The 17,488-nt window shown below is 35.6% G+C and overlaps 1 protein-coding gene across 1 annotated transcript; it reads left to right on the top strand.

The window, feature by feature from the left end:
* Positions 1-13,157: 13,157 nt before the first annotated feature.
* LOC129526430 (fibroblast growth factor 7-like) lies at positions 13,158-15,594 on the top strand. Its single transcript, XM_055360605.2, has 2 exons — positions 13,158-13,261; positions 14,351-15,594. The coding sequence occupies exons 1-2, from the start codon at positions 13,163-13,165 to the stop codon at positions 14,543-14,545; spliced, it is 294 nt and encodes a 97-aa protein (XP_055216580.1). The 5' UTR covers positions 13,158-13,162; the 3' UTR covers positions 14,546-15,594.
* Positions 15,595-17,488: the final 1,894 nt, after the last annotated feature.

Genomic DNA, 17,488 nt, shown 5'->3' with positions numbered 1-17,488 from the left:
ATGCATCTGACATCAAATTCCTGGGAAGTACAGGCAAAAAAAAAAAAAAAAAAAAAAAACAGATCTTTAAAGGTATTTGAATAAGTAAATGTTGCAGCCAAACCATATCACTTGTTAAAAATGCACGTTAACCATTGAATCAAAACCATATACAAGCTTAGATAATTCAATTTCAATCAGATTATTCCTTTTATTCTTTAAATGATGGAGAACATTATAGCCATAGGCTCGTGGTGACAATTTTTCCCTTAAATGAATGAAAAGATGAATTTATTTTTCTCAAAGAATTCTGTACCATTATAGGAATAAAAGATCAGCAGTTTTAACAGGGAATGGCCAAAAAGCCTGAAATAACATTGCTGTTAAGAATTAGCTGTTACAAAATCGCCCCAAGAAATCTCAGTGCTCCACAAACTTCCCATGGTTGAAGGCCATAATTATTATAAAAGTTGAACTATGTAAATTCAGATATCACTGTCATTATTACTCGTAATGTCCTTTTGAATTTTATACCTCTGGGGCTGCCCATAAAAATCTTAACATTTTGAACTCTTTGAGGGTCATGATTTTTACCTCTATTCTCTTTGTGTCCACAAACATCTAAGATATCAGTAATGTTATTCACTAATTTGCTGACAAAGAGGAAATTGAATAAAATTTAAATATATTTACTCTGAAAGTAATAAAATTTAAATATATTTACTCTGAATATATGATCTTTAGACTAAACTAATTTTTCAGTGATTCATTCTGCACAATTTTAAATCTTTTTCATAGTAACCTCAGTTTGCGTGACTTTAAATGGGAAAACTCACATTTTAAATGTATAATGAAACATCCTCATTTTTGATTTGAGTTCATTTCAATAGATATGGAAATAATAGAAAATGTCCCTGATGTCAAATTCCTGGGAAGCAGAAGCAAAAAAAAACAGATCTTTAAAGGTATTTGAATAAGTAAATGTTGCAGTCTGTACTTTATTAGTTAGCTATGATACAAAAAGCAATGCATGGCAGTTGCTTGTCAATTTTGTGATTTATTCAGAAACATACATCTCTGCATACACTTACAGTTTTATACAGTAGTGCAAATGTCAAAAGCACTGATGTTGCTCAAAGGAAATGTTAAGGAGCTAACTAAGGCTCACTCCAAATTCCTTCACAAACCTGTCCAATCCTGTGTCGAGTGGGCTTCACATCGCAGCCTGCATCCTGACAGGCCCTGTGAGACCCATCCCGCTTCACGGAATGTGAGTCAGCAGCTCAGAGAAGGACAAGGACATCTACATAATTGGCTTGAAATATTCAACTTTTCAAAATTTTATATTTTTATACATATAAATATATATTCTTAAAATGTATTTTGGTTTTTCTATCCGAACAGAAGTGCAATAATTCTTTAAAAATATTTCTAAACAGACTGGGGCAGTGGCTCACACCTGTAATCCCAGCACTTTGGGAGGCTGAGGCGGGCGGATCACGAGGTCAGGAGATTGAGACCATCCTGGCTAACACGGTGAAACCCCGTCTCTACTAAAAATACAAAAAATTAGCCAGGCATGGTGGCGGGCACCTGTAGTCCCAGCTACTCCGGAGGCTGAGGCAGAAGAATGGCGTGAACCTGGGACGCGGAGCTTTCAGTGGGCTGAGATCTCGCCACCGCACTCCAGCCTGGGTGACAGAGCGAGACTCTGTCTCAAAAAAGAAAAAAAAAATTGTAAACAAATGATGGTGAAAATAAGAAACTGAATACAATTACGAACAATGAATTTAATCATTAGTTTCTTCTGCTTTATACTACTTGTAAATTTGGTCTAGAAAATACAACATAAAAGGAAATAAGTAAAAACCAAACGTTGAGCATTACTAAGGTAAAAATGTTGAATGGAATATTTTATTATTTATTTATGTATTTATGTATTTATTTGTTTGTTTATTGAGACATGGTTTTACCCTGTTGCCCAGGCTGGAGTGCAGTGGCATGACCATGGCTCACTACAGTCTTGAACTTTCATGCTCAAGCTATCCTCTGACCTTAGCCTCCTGAGTAGCTGGAACTACAGGTGCGTGCCACCATGCCTGGCTAATTAAAAATAATTTTTTTTTTTTTTGTAGAAACAGGCTCTCACTCTATAGCCAGGGCTGGTCTCAAACTCCTGGGCTTAAGGGAGCCTCCTATCTTCATCTCCCAAATTACTGGGATTATAGATGTCAGTCATCAGGTGTCGCCTGAATGATAAATTTTAATGATGTACCTAGCACATGAGTTTCAAAGTTTTCACTCTCCAAGAATTTTCATAAGGTCAGTTTAATTATTAATAGCATGTTTTACAGTTATAGAATTAATGCATAAATGCAGTAAAATAAAACAAAATGTGAAACTATAGAATTGTATGAAATAAAAAATAAGAATATTTCTTCTTCTGTCTCTATACATTTTCCATCTTCACCATGTTCAACATATCTTTATTACTATTATTATGAAAAATTTAAAGAATATACAAAAGGAAATAAATAGCATAATGAATGAATAGTATAATTAACTCATTGACCTAATTCCTAATACCCAGCTTCAGTTTTAGACAGTCCTGATTCCTCTGATCCCACTTCCCTGACATAGATTAATTGAAGAGCATTTCTGGCATCCTATCATTTCATCCATGAATATTTTAGTATCTACCTCCAAAGGGTAAGGATCCCCTTTTTAAAATAATACATCTAAAAAATTAGCCAGAATTACTTACTTTTAACCAGAATCCAGTCGCTGTTCCAATTTCCCTGATTGTCTTACTTTTTTTTTTTTTTTTTGAGATAGAGTCTCGCCCTGTCACCCAGGCTGGAGTGCAGTGGCAAGATCTCGGCTCACTGCAACCTCCGCCTCCTGGGTTCAAGCAATTTTTCTGCCTGAGCTTCCCACTTAGCTGGGATTACAGGTGCCCACCACCATGCCTGGTTAATTTTTTGTATTTTTAGTAGAGACGGGGTTTCACCATATTGGCGTGTTGGTCAGGCTTGTCGGCCAGGATTGATCTCCTGACCTCAAGTGATCCACCCACCTCGGCTTCCCAAAGTGTTGGGATTACAGGTGTGAGCCACGCTGCCTGGCCAGTCTTACATATTTTTTCACACCATTTTTCTTTTTTTTAAAAAGCAGAATCCTTGTACAGATATTACGATGGATTGCAGAGTCTCTAAAGCATTCTTCATTCTTATTCTTCCCCTTCCATCTTTTTTTTCCATGCAATTTGTTAAAGAAACTAGGACAGAGTCCACAGTGTAGATTTTTACGATTGTGTCGTCACTGTGGTGTCATTTAACACGCTACTCTGACCTCAGTATTTTCTGTGAAACCCACATGTCAGGGGTGTTGGGCAGGTTTGTTTGCTTCTGGGTTTGTGTTCCCAACACTCAGGCTCAGGACCTGGTAACAATCCCCTATAGCAGTTCGTAACTATTTGCTTGATTTTGACTGAACACCAGAGGGCAGTGCAGGTGGACACCAAGAGCATTGCTGTCAACGCACAGAGGCCTGTGGGCACAGAGGTCCTGCACTGCGAGGCCAAAGCTCCTTTCTCTGCTCCCAAGCAATCTCTTTCCCTCCTCTGAAGGACAGCCACATACTCTAGGTCCTAACCTCTGGAGTGCACTAATGACCAAGAGGTGCTTGAGCACCAAATGTGAGAGGACAGGAGTCTGAAACCCAGCACAGGAGTCTTCTCAGAACCTTAGGACATTCCTACTGTTGTGAGGGTAGGAGAAGAATGCCTATCTAAGGAAGCAAGAGTTTAGTGTCCAATGTGAGTAAGTGCCATGGGGAAGAATAAAGCAGGGAAGGGCAAGAAGATGCCCAGGGTGGACAAAGAAGCTCTCACTGATAAAGAGACATTAGAACACACATCTGAAGGTGGTGAGATAGTCAGCTTTTCAGATATCTGGAGCAAACTTGTTGCACTAAGAGGAAAAAGCAGGTGCAAAGGCCCTGGGGCAGGAACATACTAGTTGTGTTTGAGGGGGCAGCAAGCTGTTGTAACTGGAACAGAGAGAGAAGGGGGAAGATGGTAGTGAATGAAATCTGAAAAGGAACAGATTATGTACGATTTTTAGGCCATTATAAGGACTTTGGCTTTTACTCCTGTGAATCAGAAAGCTACGTGACTGGGGTGGGGTAGTGCTTTACTAAGAGGAGTGGCGCTCTCTGATAATTTTTAAAGGATCACTCTGGTTGCTGAGTTACAAATACATAGAATGTGTCAGCTGAGAGATCAATGGGGAGGCGATTGCAATCATCTGGGGTGGCTGCTACAATCTATGTTAGAAACTTGCATGGTTCATGCCTTTTATTCTAGGCAAGTTCATCAGCATTTGCTTTTCAGATACTTAATGAATCTTTCAGTCTATTTAGAGAATAAGGCATGTGTTGAAATGATCAGTACACAGTATTAGAAAATGGAAAGGCATGAGTATAATAACAGAGATACCTTTAGGGGCAAAGTGAAGTCAGGAGAGGAAGGGACTGCAGCCAGCTTGGCAGGTGAGCATGGCATAGGACAGGCCTTCCTTGAGATGGTCACAAATACAGTTTTATCAGTTTTCCTTGTGATGGTCACAAATGCAGTCTTATCGGTTTTCACAAATAAAACCTTACAAATGTTCACTAATAAAATGCTACAACATATCCTATACCATATGCCAATTTAAGATAGGTTTTACTCCAATGAGTTAGGTTATCTGTAAATAACACATGGTCAAATCCCATATGTGTGTGTAGCAAATACTTTCTCAGTGTCCTGTTGTTTTTAATCCAGCATGTTCCACCAGCCTGGCCTAGGCTAGGGCTGGCACCTAGATAGTCATTAGGGTAAGTGTGTGTTTGTTTTGGGGTGTGTGTGTGTGTGTGTGTGTAAGACTCATTGGCTCTACTCCAGGCCCCCTCTATCAAAATTTCTGGAGGTGGGAATCAAGTGTGATACTGATTTGGAAACCACCAATTCAGTTCACAGTCTTCTAGTCCAGTCTATAACAGCTGCCTTCATGACAAACTGAATGTTGAACGCTGTGGAAGGTGCCGGTAAACAAAAATAGAGGTGGAGGGAAAGCCATTTCAGACAAGGGATAGAGCACTAAACAACATAGGAGTCAGACCGGATTGGTTTTGCAGTGACTTCTGATGGCCTATGTAAGTGTTCAATGACTGGATTTGCCTGGAATGTGGGGTTCAGAGTCCTTGGAAGAGAGTAGGTAGAAATAAGGTTTTGGAGTGTGTGAAATTAGATTGTGGAGGGCCTCACATGTTGAGCAAACGACACTAAAGTTTATTTTCTAGGTAATAGGGAGCCAACCAAAATTTTTAAAATGAATGATGACACCACAGAACTATGGTTCAAGAACCCCACACACCTGACAGTCATGTATAATAATAACTGTTGTGCTATGAGTCCAGAGATGAGAAAGTTTTCTGCATTCATTCAGGAGAGAGGGGGTTGGGTGCTTAAATAGGAATAGGCCACTGGGATGTGTAGGTTGGAATGAATGTGAGAGACAGAAGATGTGAACAGCAGAAGAGAAAGGACAAGGTCAAACGTGGCACTGGTGTTTTAAATACAGGAAATTGGGAGGATGAACCAGCAGCCTTAGCAAGATATAGAAGAAAAAAGAGATTTAGGAAAAATGTAGTATGGGTCAGCCAGATTTGGGGATGCTGATGCCATAACCAACTATAACCAATGGAAGATGATTTAACACAGTTTTAAGTATCTTGAAGCCAACAGTCTGTTTAGATGGGAAACAGTCTTTCATTTTCAAATTTAAAACTTTATTCTTAAAATGTGTACATTTAATCCAGAATAATCTATGGATATGTATTGAATAAATGTGTTCATTTTTAAATTTATATTTGATTTGTAGTGTCCCATTTCACTATAGTTTTCTGAAGAAATCTCAGTTCTTTATGCAAACTATCATAATAGTCAAGAATTTAAGATTACTTTCGTGTTCAAGGTCCTATCTCCAATTATCCTCTTGTTTAACGTGATTGCCTTTTGACCTACTTTCCATCTTAACATCAACATTATATTTTTTAATTATCCTGAATCAAATTTCGATTTAAGAAACTCCAAAAATAACAAAAATTGGAAACAGCCTATAACATTTTAGGAAATCAAGAAATATATTTAATTGTAACACCCAGTTTCATACTCCACAAGAGAAAAATAAAGCAAAGCCTGATCAAGACGCTCCTTTAACACAACTCAATCACCTTTGAACCTTCATTCTTTACCAGTCTCTCTATTCTCTGTGCCTATTTTCTACTCTCCCTGAGCAGAAATTTGAGTGTCACATTTTGCCAAGGCCTCCATTACATGAGTAATGAGTGCTTACGTATATTGATATCCCCTGATTTTCTATTGGTGAAGTTTCCAGGAACATTCATTCTTTTGGGAGGAGTAGAGACTCACGTAAAGGTCATGTTATGTCTCTTCATCTTCCATCCTTCAGAGATTACTGGTGGCCAGAACACCTATGTGGGAGAGTGGGTATGGGTATGGGAAGTGGGGTGTGTGGATAAAGAAACTCTGTTCGGGAGAGGCTCCCAGGGATCTGTGAGTCAGAGGAGTCACCTATCTTTAGGGTCGCACAAATCTAGCACCTTCTATGAAAACTGCATTCACCCAGAATGTGAAAAGAAAAAAGGGATGGCTGAGAACTTTTAAAATTCAGCAACAGACACCGGCCCACAAATCAAAGAAGCTCAGAGAACACCAGATCCTACTTTCCTACTGTCATAAATTAGGTAGTTATTTTATTAAAATAAAAGATAGGGCCAGGCGCGGTGACTCACACCTGTAATCCCAGCACTTTGGGAGGCCGAAGTGGGTGGATCACAAGGTCAGGAGATCGAGACCATCCTGGCTAACACGGTGAAACTCCGTCTCTACTAAAAATACAAAAAAATTAGCCGGGCGTGGAGGCAGACGACTGTAGTTCCAGCTGCTGGGGAGGCTGAGGCAGGAGAATGGTGTGAACCCGGGAGGCGGAGCTTGTAGTGAGCCGAGATCGTGCCACTGCACTCCAGCCTGGGCGACAGAGCGAGACTCTGTCTCAAAAAAAAAAAAAAATTGAGCAGATAATAGAGTTCCCATAAACAATCTCCATTTCCCCCCACAGTTCCTCCATTATAAATATCTTGCATTAATGTGGCACATTTATTACAATAGATGAGCCAATATTTATTTATACCATCAATTTACACTAAGGTCCATGCTTTGCTTTGTGTAGTTCTATGAGTTCTGACAAATGTATATCGTGTATCCACTACTACAGTATTACGCGGAATAGTTTCACTGATTTAAAAATCCCCTGTGATTCAGCTTTTCATCCTTTTTCTGCTCTCCTCAAGGCCCTTGCAACCACTGATCTTACTGTCTCTAAAGTTTTGCCTTTGCCAGAATGTCATATGGCTAGAATCATACAGTATGTGGCTTTTTCAGACTGGTTTCTTTCACTTAGCAATATGTACTTAAGGTTCCCCTTGTCTTTTTGTGGCTTCACAGCTCAATATCTTTTTATTGCTAAATAATATTCCAATGTATACGTGTACCATAGTTTGTTTATCCATTTACCTGTTGGATATGTTGGTTGCATCTGGTTTTTGATGATACGAATAAAGCTTCTATAAATAGTCATGTTCAGGTTTTTGTGTGGACATAAGTTTTCAATTCAATTGGGCAAATACCTGGGGGCATGACTGCTGGATTATATAGCATGTTTAGTTTTTAAGAAACTGCCAAACTGTCTTCCCATGTGACTGCACCATTTTGCATTCCCACTAGTAATGAAAGAGTTTTGGTTGCTTTGCATCCTTGCCAGCATACAGCACTGTCAGTTTTTTGGAGTTTAGTCATGCTAATAGTTGTATAGAGGTATCTCCTTGTTGTTTTAATTTGCTATTCCTTTTTAAATAATTTCAACTTTTATTTTAGATTCGGGGGTACATGTGCAGGTCTTTACCTGGGTATATTGTGTGATACTGAGGTCTGAGGTATGATTGCTCCCATCACCCAGGTACTGAGCATAGTACCTAATGGTTTTTCAACCCTTCCCTCATCTACTCCCCGCCAGTAGTCCCCAGTGTCAGTTGTTGCCATCTTTATGTCCCTAAGTACCCAGTGTTTAGCTCCCACTTATAAGTGAAAACATGCACTAGTTAGTTTTCTGTTCCTGTGTTAATTTGCTTAGGATAATGGCCTCCGGCTGCATCCATGTTGCAATTCCTTGATGACCTATGATATTGAGCATCTTTTCATCTGCTTATTTGCCCTTTGTGTATCTTTAGTGAGGTGTCCAGATTTTGTCCACTTTTTATTTTTTTTCTTATTGTTGTGTTTTCAGTGTTTTTTGTATATGTTGGATATATTGATATATTTTTTGTATATATGTATATGTCGGTGTATTTTAGTGATGTAAAATGAATGGAATCAATAGCCTTAAACATAATATAAATATATAATGGTTAAGATTTCCCACTCAACAATCCAGGCTTGACAGAAAATCATAAAATGTATTTAAATTTAAATGTTTTTTTCTTTGTTGATACTAGTTCTTAGTTTTAACATGCCGAAGAGGGTATATTTGATCAAGGACAAGATTAAATGTTCTGATTGGCTAACTATCAAACCGCTGCCTCCATTTTTTTTTTGCAACTTGAAAATAATATTTAGTTATCATGCTAGCACAGCCATATTAATATATACCCCTTCAAAACTTTAAATATAAAGCTTTAACTGTTTCAGGAAAAAGAAATATTAATGATGCTGAGATTGGTGGGCATGGATTCTGTGTAGTGAGACACTAAAAAGTAATTTTTCAAACAGGAAAGTTAAAGCACTTTAAAATCACAAAGCTATAGGTAATTAAAAAAAGAATTAGTATCAATTTCTGAAATACAAGATTAAAGGGACACCTAAAATTCTGAAAGGTTTTACAGAATTTTTTTAAAAAGTAATTGCAATTTAGATCAAAGTTCCCCACTTTTCATTCCAATTGTGATACACGTTTAAATAATAAACAGAAAAAAAAGTTTAGATAAATTCATGAATTATTGAACCAGACGATAAACAATAGGGAAGCTATTTAGGGCATAGTCTCTAGTGTGTAAGGGTGACATCCTAAATAATAAATTTATGCTATTGTTGACAATATTGCTGGCAAGGCTAAATGGTCAATGTGCTTGACATATTGCCTGGTTTTTCATGTTCTATTGCAAGAGCTGATTCTCTCTCTCTCTTTTATTTATATTTTTGAACTCTACCATTATGCTATTATGGACATTATGTTAACAATTTGATGCATCTATGTAATATGCTTTAAATCTTTGGGAATAAATTTACTGAGTGCTACTTATGTGAACAAACTTCTCTTAAGCACAAATGGAAATCCACAAAGAAAGACAGCCTCTTCTATTTGTTTTATGTGAGGCAACGGATACACTGTAGACAAAAAGACCAAGTATAATTAACTTATATTGTTAACTAACTTAATATCTGCATATTACATATTTTTCTATTATGCTTTCTGAGCAACTTCGTGGCTTCTGATTTGGAGGGTAGGATTTCATAGTTAATACTTTTTTTTTTTTTTTTTTTGTGAGATGGAGTCTAGCTCTTGTTGTCCAGGCTGGAGTGCAATGGTGAAATCTCGGCTCACTGCAACCTCCGCATCCCAGGTTCAAATGATTCTCCTGACTCAGCCTCCTGAGTAACTGGGATTACAGACAGCCACCATCATGCCTGGCTAATTTTTGTATTTTTAGTAGAGATGGGGTTTCACCATATTTGCCAGGCTGGTCTTGAACTCCTGACCTCAGGTGATCTGCCCGCGTTGGCCTCCCAAAGTGCTGGGATTACAGGCGTGAGCCACTGCACCCGGCCCATAGCTAACACTTCTATAAATATTTGTGCCTATTGAAAGGAACATCACTCCCCACACTGCAACTGAACAAAAGAGTGATAATGTTAATTTCTTTATTCTTGAGCTTTTCTTGAATAAAAGAGGGTTGTAGGATATGGAACAAAATAGACTAGAAAATAGGGTTGATAAGGTACTGATTCTGCCAACACTGCTTAATGCTCTCCCCAAGCAATTGTCTTTTAGATATGTTATTTCCCAGTGTGAATGGTATTTTTTAAATATGTCAAGCAATTAAGAATACAAGTATATTCTCATCTCAGCTAAATGTAGAATCTTTACAAAGAATTTTTGGTATCCTTAACCCTAATATGTGGAGGGATAAGATTAAAAATGTTCACCACCTTATTTTTATTTATTTATTTATCTATTATTTTGAGACAGAGCCTCACTCCACCCTGACTGGAGTGCTGTGGTGTGACCTCGGCTCATTGCAACCTCTGCCTCCCAAGTTCAAGTGATTCTCCTGCCTCAGCCCCTCAAGTAGCTAGAATTATAGGAATTCACCACCATGCCCAACTAATTTTTTCTTTTTTTTTTGGTGAGACAGAGTCTCGCTCTGTTGCCTAGGCTAGAGGGCATTGGCACCGTTTTGGCTCACTGCAGCCTCCGCCTTCTGGGTTCAAGCAAGTCTCCTGCCTCAGCCTCCTGAGTATCTGGGATTACAGGCACCCACCACCACACCCGGATAATTTTTTGTATTTTTAGTAGAAACGGGGTTTCACCATTTTGGCCAGGTTAGTATTGAACTCCTGACCTCAAGTGATCTGCCTGACTCGGCCTCCCAAAGTGCTGGGATTACAGGTGTGAGCTACCACATCCAGCCATCACCTCTTGTAAAGTGCAGTAAAGAAATAGTGGGCAATAGACAGGCAGGGGATAGAGGAAAATGTTTTGGGAGTGGGACAATATGAACTTATTGTCATGACAGGACCAAAAAGGGAAGATGTCTGCCTATCATAATTAATAATAACTCTATCAGTCAACATTTATGTTTTACAATTGTTCTGTAAAAGAAAAGCCAGCAAATATTACAGATTCCAGTCCCTAATAACTGATCATGAAAGACACGCTAAGCTTGTGCATCAGCATTCTCTTTTTATCTAAAAGAAAATATATTAAATAAAGGGAGGAATGGCAGGAGTAAAGAGACTTGAAGGAAAAGAAAATATTGACTTCTTAATGATATTTTACAATGCTAAGACCTTTAGAAACCAACTACTCCATATGTCTTTTAAATATTAGTTTGGTGCAAAGGTAATTACAGTTTTTGTCATAAAAGTAATGGCAACAGCCACAATTACTTTTGCACCAACCTAACTGATACATTTATTCCATTTTGGAGGTATTGCAAATATGCTGAATCAATGAATTTCTTCAGTATTTTTCATTGTATTAGTACAAATTTAACCTAATAGTATTCTTCTGCATGTTATTTCCCTTTGTGCTTCCTTTAATGCAATGAAGCTGTAGTTACCAAATAGAGTGCTCTAAAAGGGCAAGGCTTGTCTGTGAATTGAGCCTAGCATAGAATTGGCTCTCAGTGAAGATCTGTTGAACATTTCATGAATGCATCAACATCATAATCCTTCATGTGCTTGTAAGCAATTATTAAAATTTTCTCTAGCCTATTCAGGCCTGTGTTCTTCAAAATTCTCCAAAATATATGGACGTGTTTGCTGTTTCTATTAGGTTTTAACTTCTGGTGTCAGAAACCAGGGCTGTTTTTCTTAATTTGTGTCCTAAAACCACAGTAGGGTTGTATGCACTGTGATAATGCTTAATAAATATATAAAAAGATTAATATCCATTCATTTATATTTTCTTAATAAAACCCAATTTCTGGATGAGTAGCTGTGAAACTCTCAACTGGATGAGCTCTGACTAGTGTTAAGTATAGTATATTGGGAACAGGGCTTTATATGCAACATATATGTGAGGCAAATGAGAAATATTAGCTGGGCTACATTAAATCCCAATGACATGAATAGAAATTTTATTATCCAGGTAGCAAAAATGAAGTCAAAAAAATAAATAAGAGAATGAAGTGAAGGTATGGGGCAAAACAGTTAGTTTTTTCTTTAAGTCAATATTTTAGAAAATAGCTTCTGAAGGCCCAATCATACAGATAATTGACACTTCAACTTTTCTTTGCACTGTGTTAGACATAGGTAAAAGAATGTCTCAGCACTGTACCTTCATGTAGAAAATGTAATTAATAGCAAATTGCATAAAAGTACACTAAAATTTTAATTCTTACATCATTTTAATAAATTTCTTGAGATTTTACTTTATTTAGTGTGTCATTAAAACACAGGATTTAAGGAAGATATATATAATAAAGGAAAATAGTAAGTTACCATTCTTGTGTAAACACGTTTTGTAAATACTATTTCAACAAAGATTTAAAAGTTAATTACAAAGGTATAAAGTTATGAAGTATTATATAAACCGGATTCATAATTTTGTTTTAAATGGTCTTTTCATGTATCAAAATACTATCAGTTTAAAACAATCTCTCTTTTTAAGGCAGTAGGCTCTGTTTACCATCATTTACACTTGCTTTAATTAGAATTTTCTTCACTTTCAGTATATTCAAGAGCTATTCTGTTAGCCATAATTTTTAAGATAAAGTTTATCCAAATAGAAAAGTAATTATATAATGATTAAGAGCCAGAATGTCTGGGTTCAAATTCCAGTTCTGCTACTTCTCAGGTATAAGAATTTGGGCAAATTTCTTAGTTTCTCTGTGCTTCAGTTTCCTGATCTGTAAAACTGGGATAACAAGACTACCTGCCTCAATCTGTGGTTATGAGGAAATGAGTTAATACATAAGAGCAATGCAATAATCCTTGGCATGTGGTATGAGTTCAATAAACATTAGCTATTATTATTATAGTAAATTAGAAATTTAATTCTAGAGAATAAAAAGCTGAACTCAAATATGTAACTATTTATTTGATACAGACACATTTTCTACAAAATAAAAAACCGTCAGTTTGCACTTCCCTTATATAATGACTGTTCTGGTGTTTGTGTGTATCTGTTGTGGGTTGGAGTCTTGGGCTGAGTAAATAATCACATTAAAAATTTTAAAAACTTCCGATTAAGACAGAAATAAGAACAAATGGCCATTCGTGGATAATTGGCAAAGCTGAACGAATACCTGACATGTCTTTCTGTGATTCCTTGCAGATATCATGGAAATCAGGACAGTGGTAGTTGGGATTGTGGCAATCAAAGGGGTGGAAAGTGAATTCTATCTTGCAATGAATGAGGAAGGAAAACTCTACGCAAAGGTATTGATAATTGATTGCTTAGGCTTAATTTTTAAAACTCATTTTTGTCAAAATATCTCACCATTCTGAAAAGGAAAAATGGACTTAATTTATCTCCAACTGTGTAATTTAATGATTTTATTAAAACACTTTATACTCAAACGTTAAGAAAAAATGTTTTCTGTGTGACTTTGGACAAATGGCTTGTTCTTTGGATTTTGGTTTCTTCATCTGTAAAATGAGTTGAATTAGCTGACCTCTAAGGATCCTTCCAGCTCTAAAATTCCATGTGCATTTTAGATATTTAAAATCCAAAATTTCCATTTGCCAGTATTAAAGCTCTTTTTGTTAAAGTTCACCCAATTTGCACATTGCTGACATGAAAATTCTTGGGAAAAAATCTTGAAATGTTTAGTTCACTCATCAACATCAATCTCACAATCATGGGCTTTGAACTGTAATTATTCACATTGTTCCCACTTCACTACAATACAAAATATGTAACAGTTCATCCCACTGTAATAAAATATAATTGGCTTTCCTTTGTATTCTCAGAGCTCAGTATAATGCCTGGAACAGGCTAATTATATAATGATATAGGTTTAATTGAATGAACAAATGGTTGCATGGATGAACAAACAAATTAACCTTTTATCTTCCATTACCATTGAAGACAATGTAGAATTAAATAAAGAAAAGTTATGAAACAGGTCTCTCACCTGAGGGAGGCAGATGTTCTGCTAGTTATACCAAATTTCCAGTGGTTAAAGAATGAGTGATATGGGAATAGTAATATGAGGCCTGTTACTTAGGGGGAAATAGGTCCTAATTTTAAAGAATAGTTGACATGAACTTCCAAAAAGCTACACATATTTCATAACTAGCTGTGTATTATGTGGTGTTTTTATTTCAAATTTAAGATACCTTTTTATGCAAATATACTACATAAGTATAGCTAATAAACCACATTAGTCCTGCTCAATCTGAGGGTTAAAAAAAGTTGTGTATGTTTCAATTCTAACAAATATTACCTGCTTACTCTTCGTTTAATTGAGCCTCTCTAAAAATCATTTGGATCATGTTTGTTTGTTTGTTTGTTTGTTTTAACAGAAAGAATGCAATGAAGATTGTAACTTCAAAGAACTAATTCTGGGAAACCATTACAACACATATGCCTCAGCTAAATGGACACACAATGGAGGGGAAATGTTTGTTGCCTTAAACCAAAAGGGGATTCCTGTAAGACGAAAAAAAATGAAGAAAGAACAAAAAACAGCCCACTTTCTTCCTATGGCAATAACTTAATTGCATATGGTATATAAAGAACCAGTTCCAGCAGGGAGATTTCTTTAAGTGGACTGTTTTCTTTCTTCTCAAAATTTTCTTTCCTTTTATTTTTTAGTAATCAAGAAAGGCTGGAAAACTACTGAAAAACTGATCAAGCTGGACTTATGCATTTATGTTTGTTTTAAGACACTGCATTAAAGAAAGATTTGAAAAGTATACACAAAAATCAGATTTAGTAACTAAAGGTTGTACAAAATCGTAAAACTGGTTGTACAATCATGATGTTAGTAATAGTAATTTTTTTAAATTAATTTACCCTTAAGAGTATGTTAGATTTGATTACCTGATAATGATTATTTAAATATTCCTATCTGCTTATAAAATGGCTGCTATAATAATAATAATGCAGATGATGTTATATAAGGTATATCAGACCTACAGGCTGCTGGCAGGATTTGTCAGATAATCAAGCCACACTAACTATGGAAAATGAGCAGCATTTTAAATGCTTTCTAGTGAAAAATTATAATCTACTTAAACTCTAATCAAAAAAAAGAATATTCTCAAAAAATCTATTATGAAAGTCAATAAAATAGATAATTTAACAAAAGTACAGGATTAGAACATGCTTATACCTATTAACAAGAACAAAATTTCTAATGCTGCTCAAGTGGAAAGGTTATTGCTAAAAGGATGTTTCCAAAAATCTTGTATGTAAGATAGCAACAGTGATTGATGATAATACTGTACTTCATCTTACTTGCCAGAAAATAACATTTTATAATTCCTCAAAGTAAAATTGAGAAATCTTTAAGTTTTTTTCAAGTAACATAATCTATCTTTGTATAATTCATATTTGGGAATATGCCCTTTAATAATGTTCTTCCCACAAATAATCATGCTTTTTTCCTACAGTTACAGCATTAAACTCTATTTTAAGTTGTTTTTGAATTTTATTGTTTTGTTATTTAAGTTTATTTTATTTATTAAAAAACCTTAATAAGCTGTATCTGTTTCATATGCTTTTAATTTTAAAGGAATAACAAAACTGTCTGGCTCAACTGCAAGTTTCCCTCCCCTTTGTGACTGACACTAAGTCTAGCACACAGCACTTGGGCCAGCAAATCCTGGAAGGCAGACAAAAATGAGAGCCTGAAGCAATGCTTACAATAGATGTCTCACACAGAACAATACAAATATGTAAAAAATCTTTCACCACATATTCTTGCCAATTAATTGGATCATATAAGTAAAATCATTACAAATATAAGTATTTACAGGATTTTAAAGTTAGAATATATTTGAATGCATGGGTAGAAAAGTATCATATTTTAAAACTATGTATATTTAAATTTAGTAATTTTCTAATCTTTAGAAATCTCTCCTGTTCAAAAGGTGGCAACACTGAAAGTTGTTTTCCTGTTAGATGCAAGAGCACAATGCCCAACATAGAAGAAACAGTTAGGAATAAGGGGCCCTGAATGTCATGAAGGCTTGAGGTCAGCCTACAGATAACAGGATTATTACAAAGATGAATTTCCACTTCCAAAGTCTTTCATTGGCAGATCTTGGTAGCACTTTATATGTTCACCAATGGGAGGTCAACATTTATCTAATTTAAAAGGTTTGCTAACCATTGTGGTTTTAATTTCAAAATATTTGCCATTCAAGTCCCTTTACATAAATAGTATTTGGTAATACATTTATAGATGAGAGTTATATGAAAAGGCTAGGTCAACAAAACAATAGATTCATTTAATTTTCCTGTGGTTGACCTATACGACCAGAATGTAGAAAACTAGAAAGAACTGTCCTTCCTCAGATATACTCCTGGGAGAGAGCATGAATGGTATTCTGAACTATCACCTGATTCAAGGACTTTGCTAGCTCGGTTTTGAGATCAGGCTTCAGTAACTGTAGTCTTGTGAGCATACTGAGGGCAGAGGAGGACTTAATCTTTCATATGTGTTTCCTTGGTGCCTACCAGACTATCTGTTCATAATCAGTTTTCAGTGTGAATTCATTGAATGTTTATAGACAAAAGAAAATACATAATAAAACTAATCTTCATTTTGAAAGGGTAAAACATGACTACACAGAAATTTAAATAGAAATAGTGTATATACATATAAAATACAAGCTATGTTAGGACCAAACACTCTTTTTCTATTCAGTTATACTTCCATCCAATTACATAGCAATGCTGAATTAGGCAAAACCAATATTTAGTCGTAAATCCATTCCTGGTAGTGTAAATCACCTAAAAAAGAGTTCTAGAAATATGTACTTTAATTATTTGTTTTTCTCCTATTTTTAAATTTATTATGCAAATTTTAGAAAATAAAATTTGCTCCAGTTACACACACTTAGAATTCTAGAATCTTAAAACTGTAAGGGGCCTCCATCCCTCTTACTCATTTGTAGTCTAGGAGATTGAGATTTTGATAAACCTAAGGTCATGCAGCTGGGTAGATATACAACTGTCACAAGAGTCTAGATCAGTTGGCACATGCTTTCTACACTAGATCATTAGTCTTATTAGCTAATGGTCTTCTGCATTTTTTTGTTTTTGATTTCTATTGAGATATAGCCTTTACATTTGTACACAAATGTGACTATGTCTTGGCAATTCACTTCATACAGAATGACTAATCTATACTGTGATGATCTGACAAAAAGGAGAAAAGAAATTATGTAGTTTTCAATTCAGATTCCTATTCACCTTTTGTTTATGAATGGAAAGCTTTGTGCAAAATATACATATAAACAGAGTAAGCCTTTTAAAAATGTTCTTTGAAAGATAAAATTAAATACATAAGTTTCTAACAATTAGAAAGGAAAAAATTAAAATATGAAATGATAACAAAAGTAAACAGAAGATACTTTCAAAGCAGTGAACAAAACATTTTGACATAAGCCATAATACAAATTATAATATAAAAATATAAAAACCATAGTATA

The sequence above is a fragment of the Gorilla gorilla genome, chromosome 14, assembly GCF_029281585.2.
Source record: "Gorilla gorilla gorilla isolate KB3781 chromosome 14, NHGRI_mGorGor1-v2.1_pri, whole genome shotgun sequence".
NCBI lineage: Eukaryota > Metazoa > Chordata > Mammalia > Primates > Hominidae > Gorilla > Gorilla gorilla.
The sequence above is the reverse complement of the archived record's forward strand: the minus strand, read 5'-3'. Positions and strand labels throughout refer to the sequence as shown.

Bases quoted from the DNA above. Each gene is read 5' to 3' on its own strand.
- LOC129526430 (XM_055360605.2), top strand. From the start codon at position 13,163: ATGGAAATCAGGACAGTGGTAGTTGGGATTGTGGCAATCAAAGGGGTG. The intron at 13,262-14,350 runs GTATTGATAATT...TTGTTTTAACAG, and splicing joins AAGGAAAACTCTACGCAAAG to AAAGAATGCAATGAAGATTG.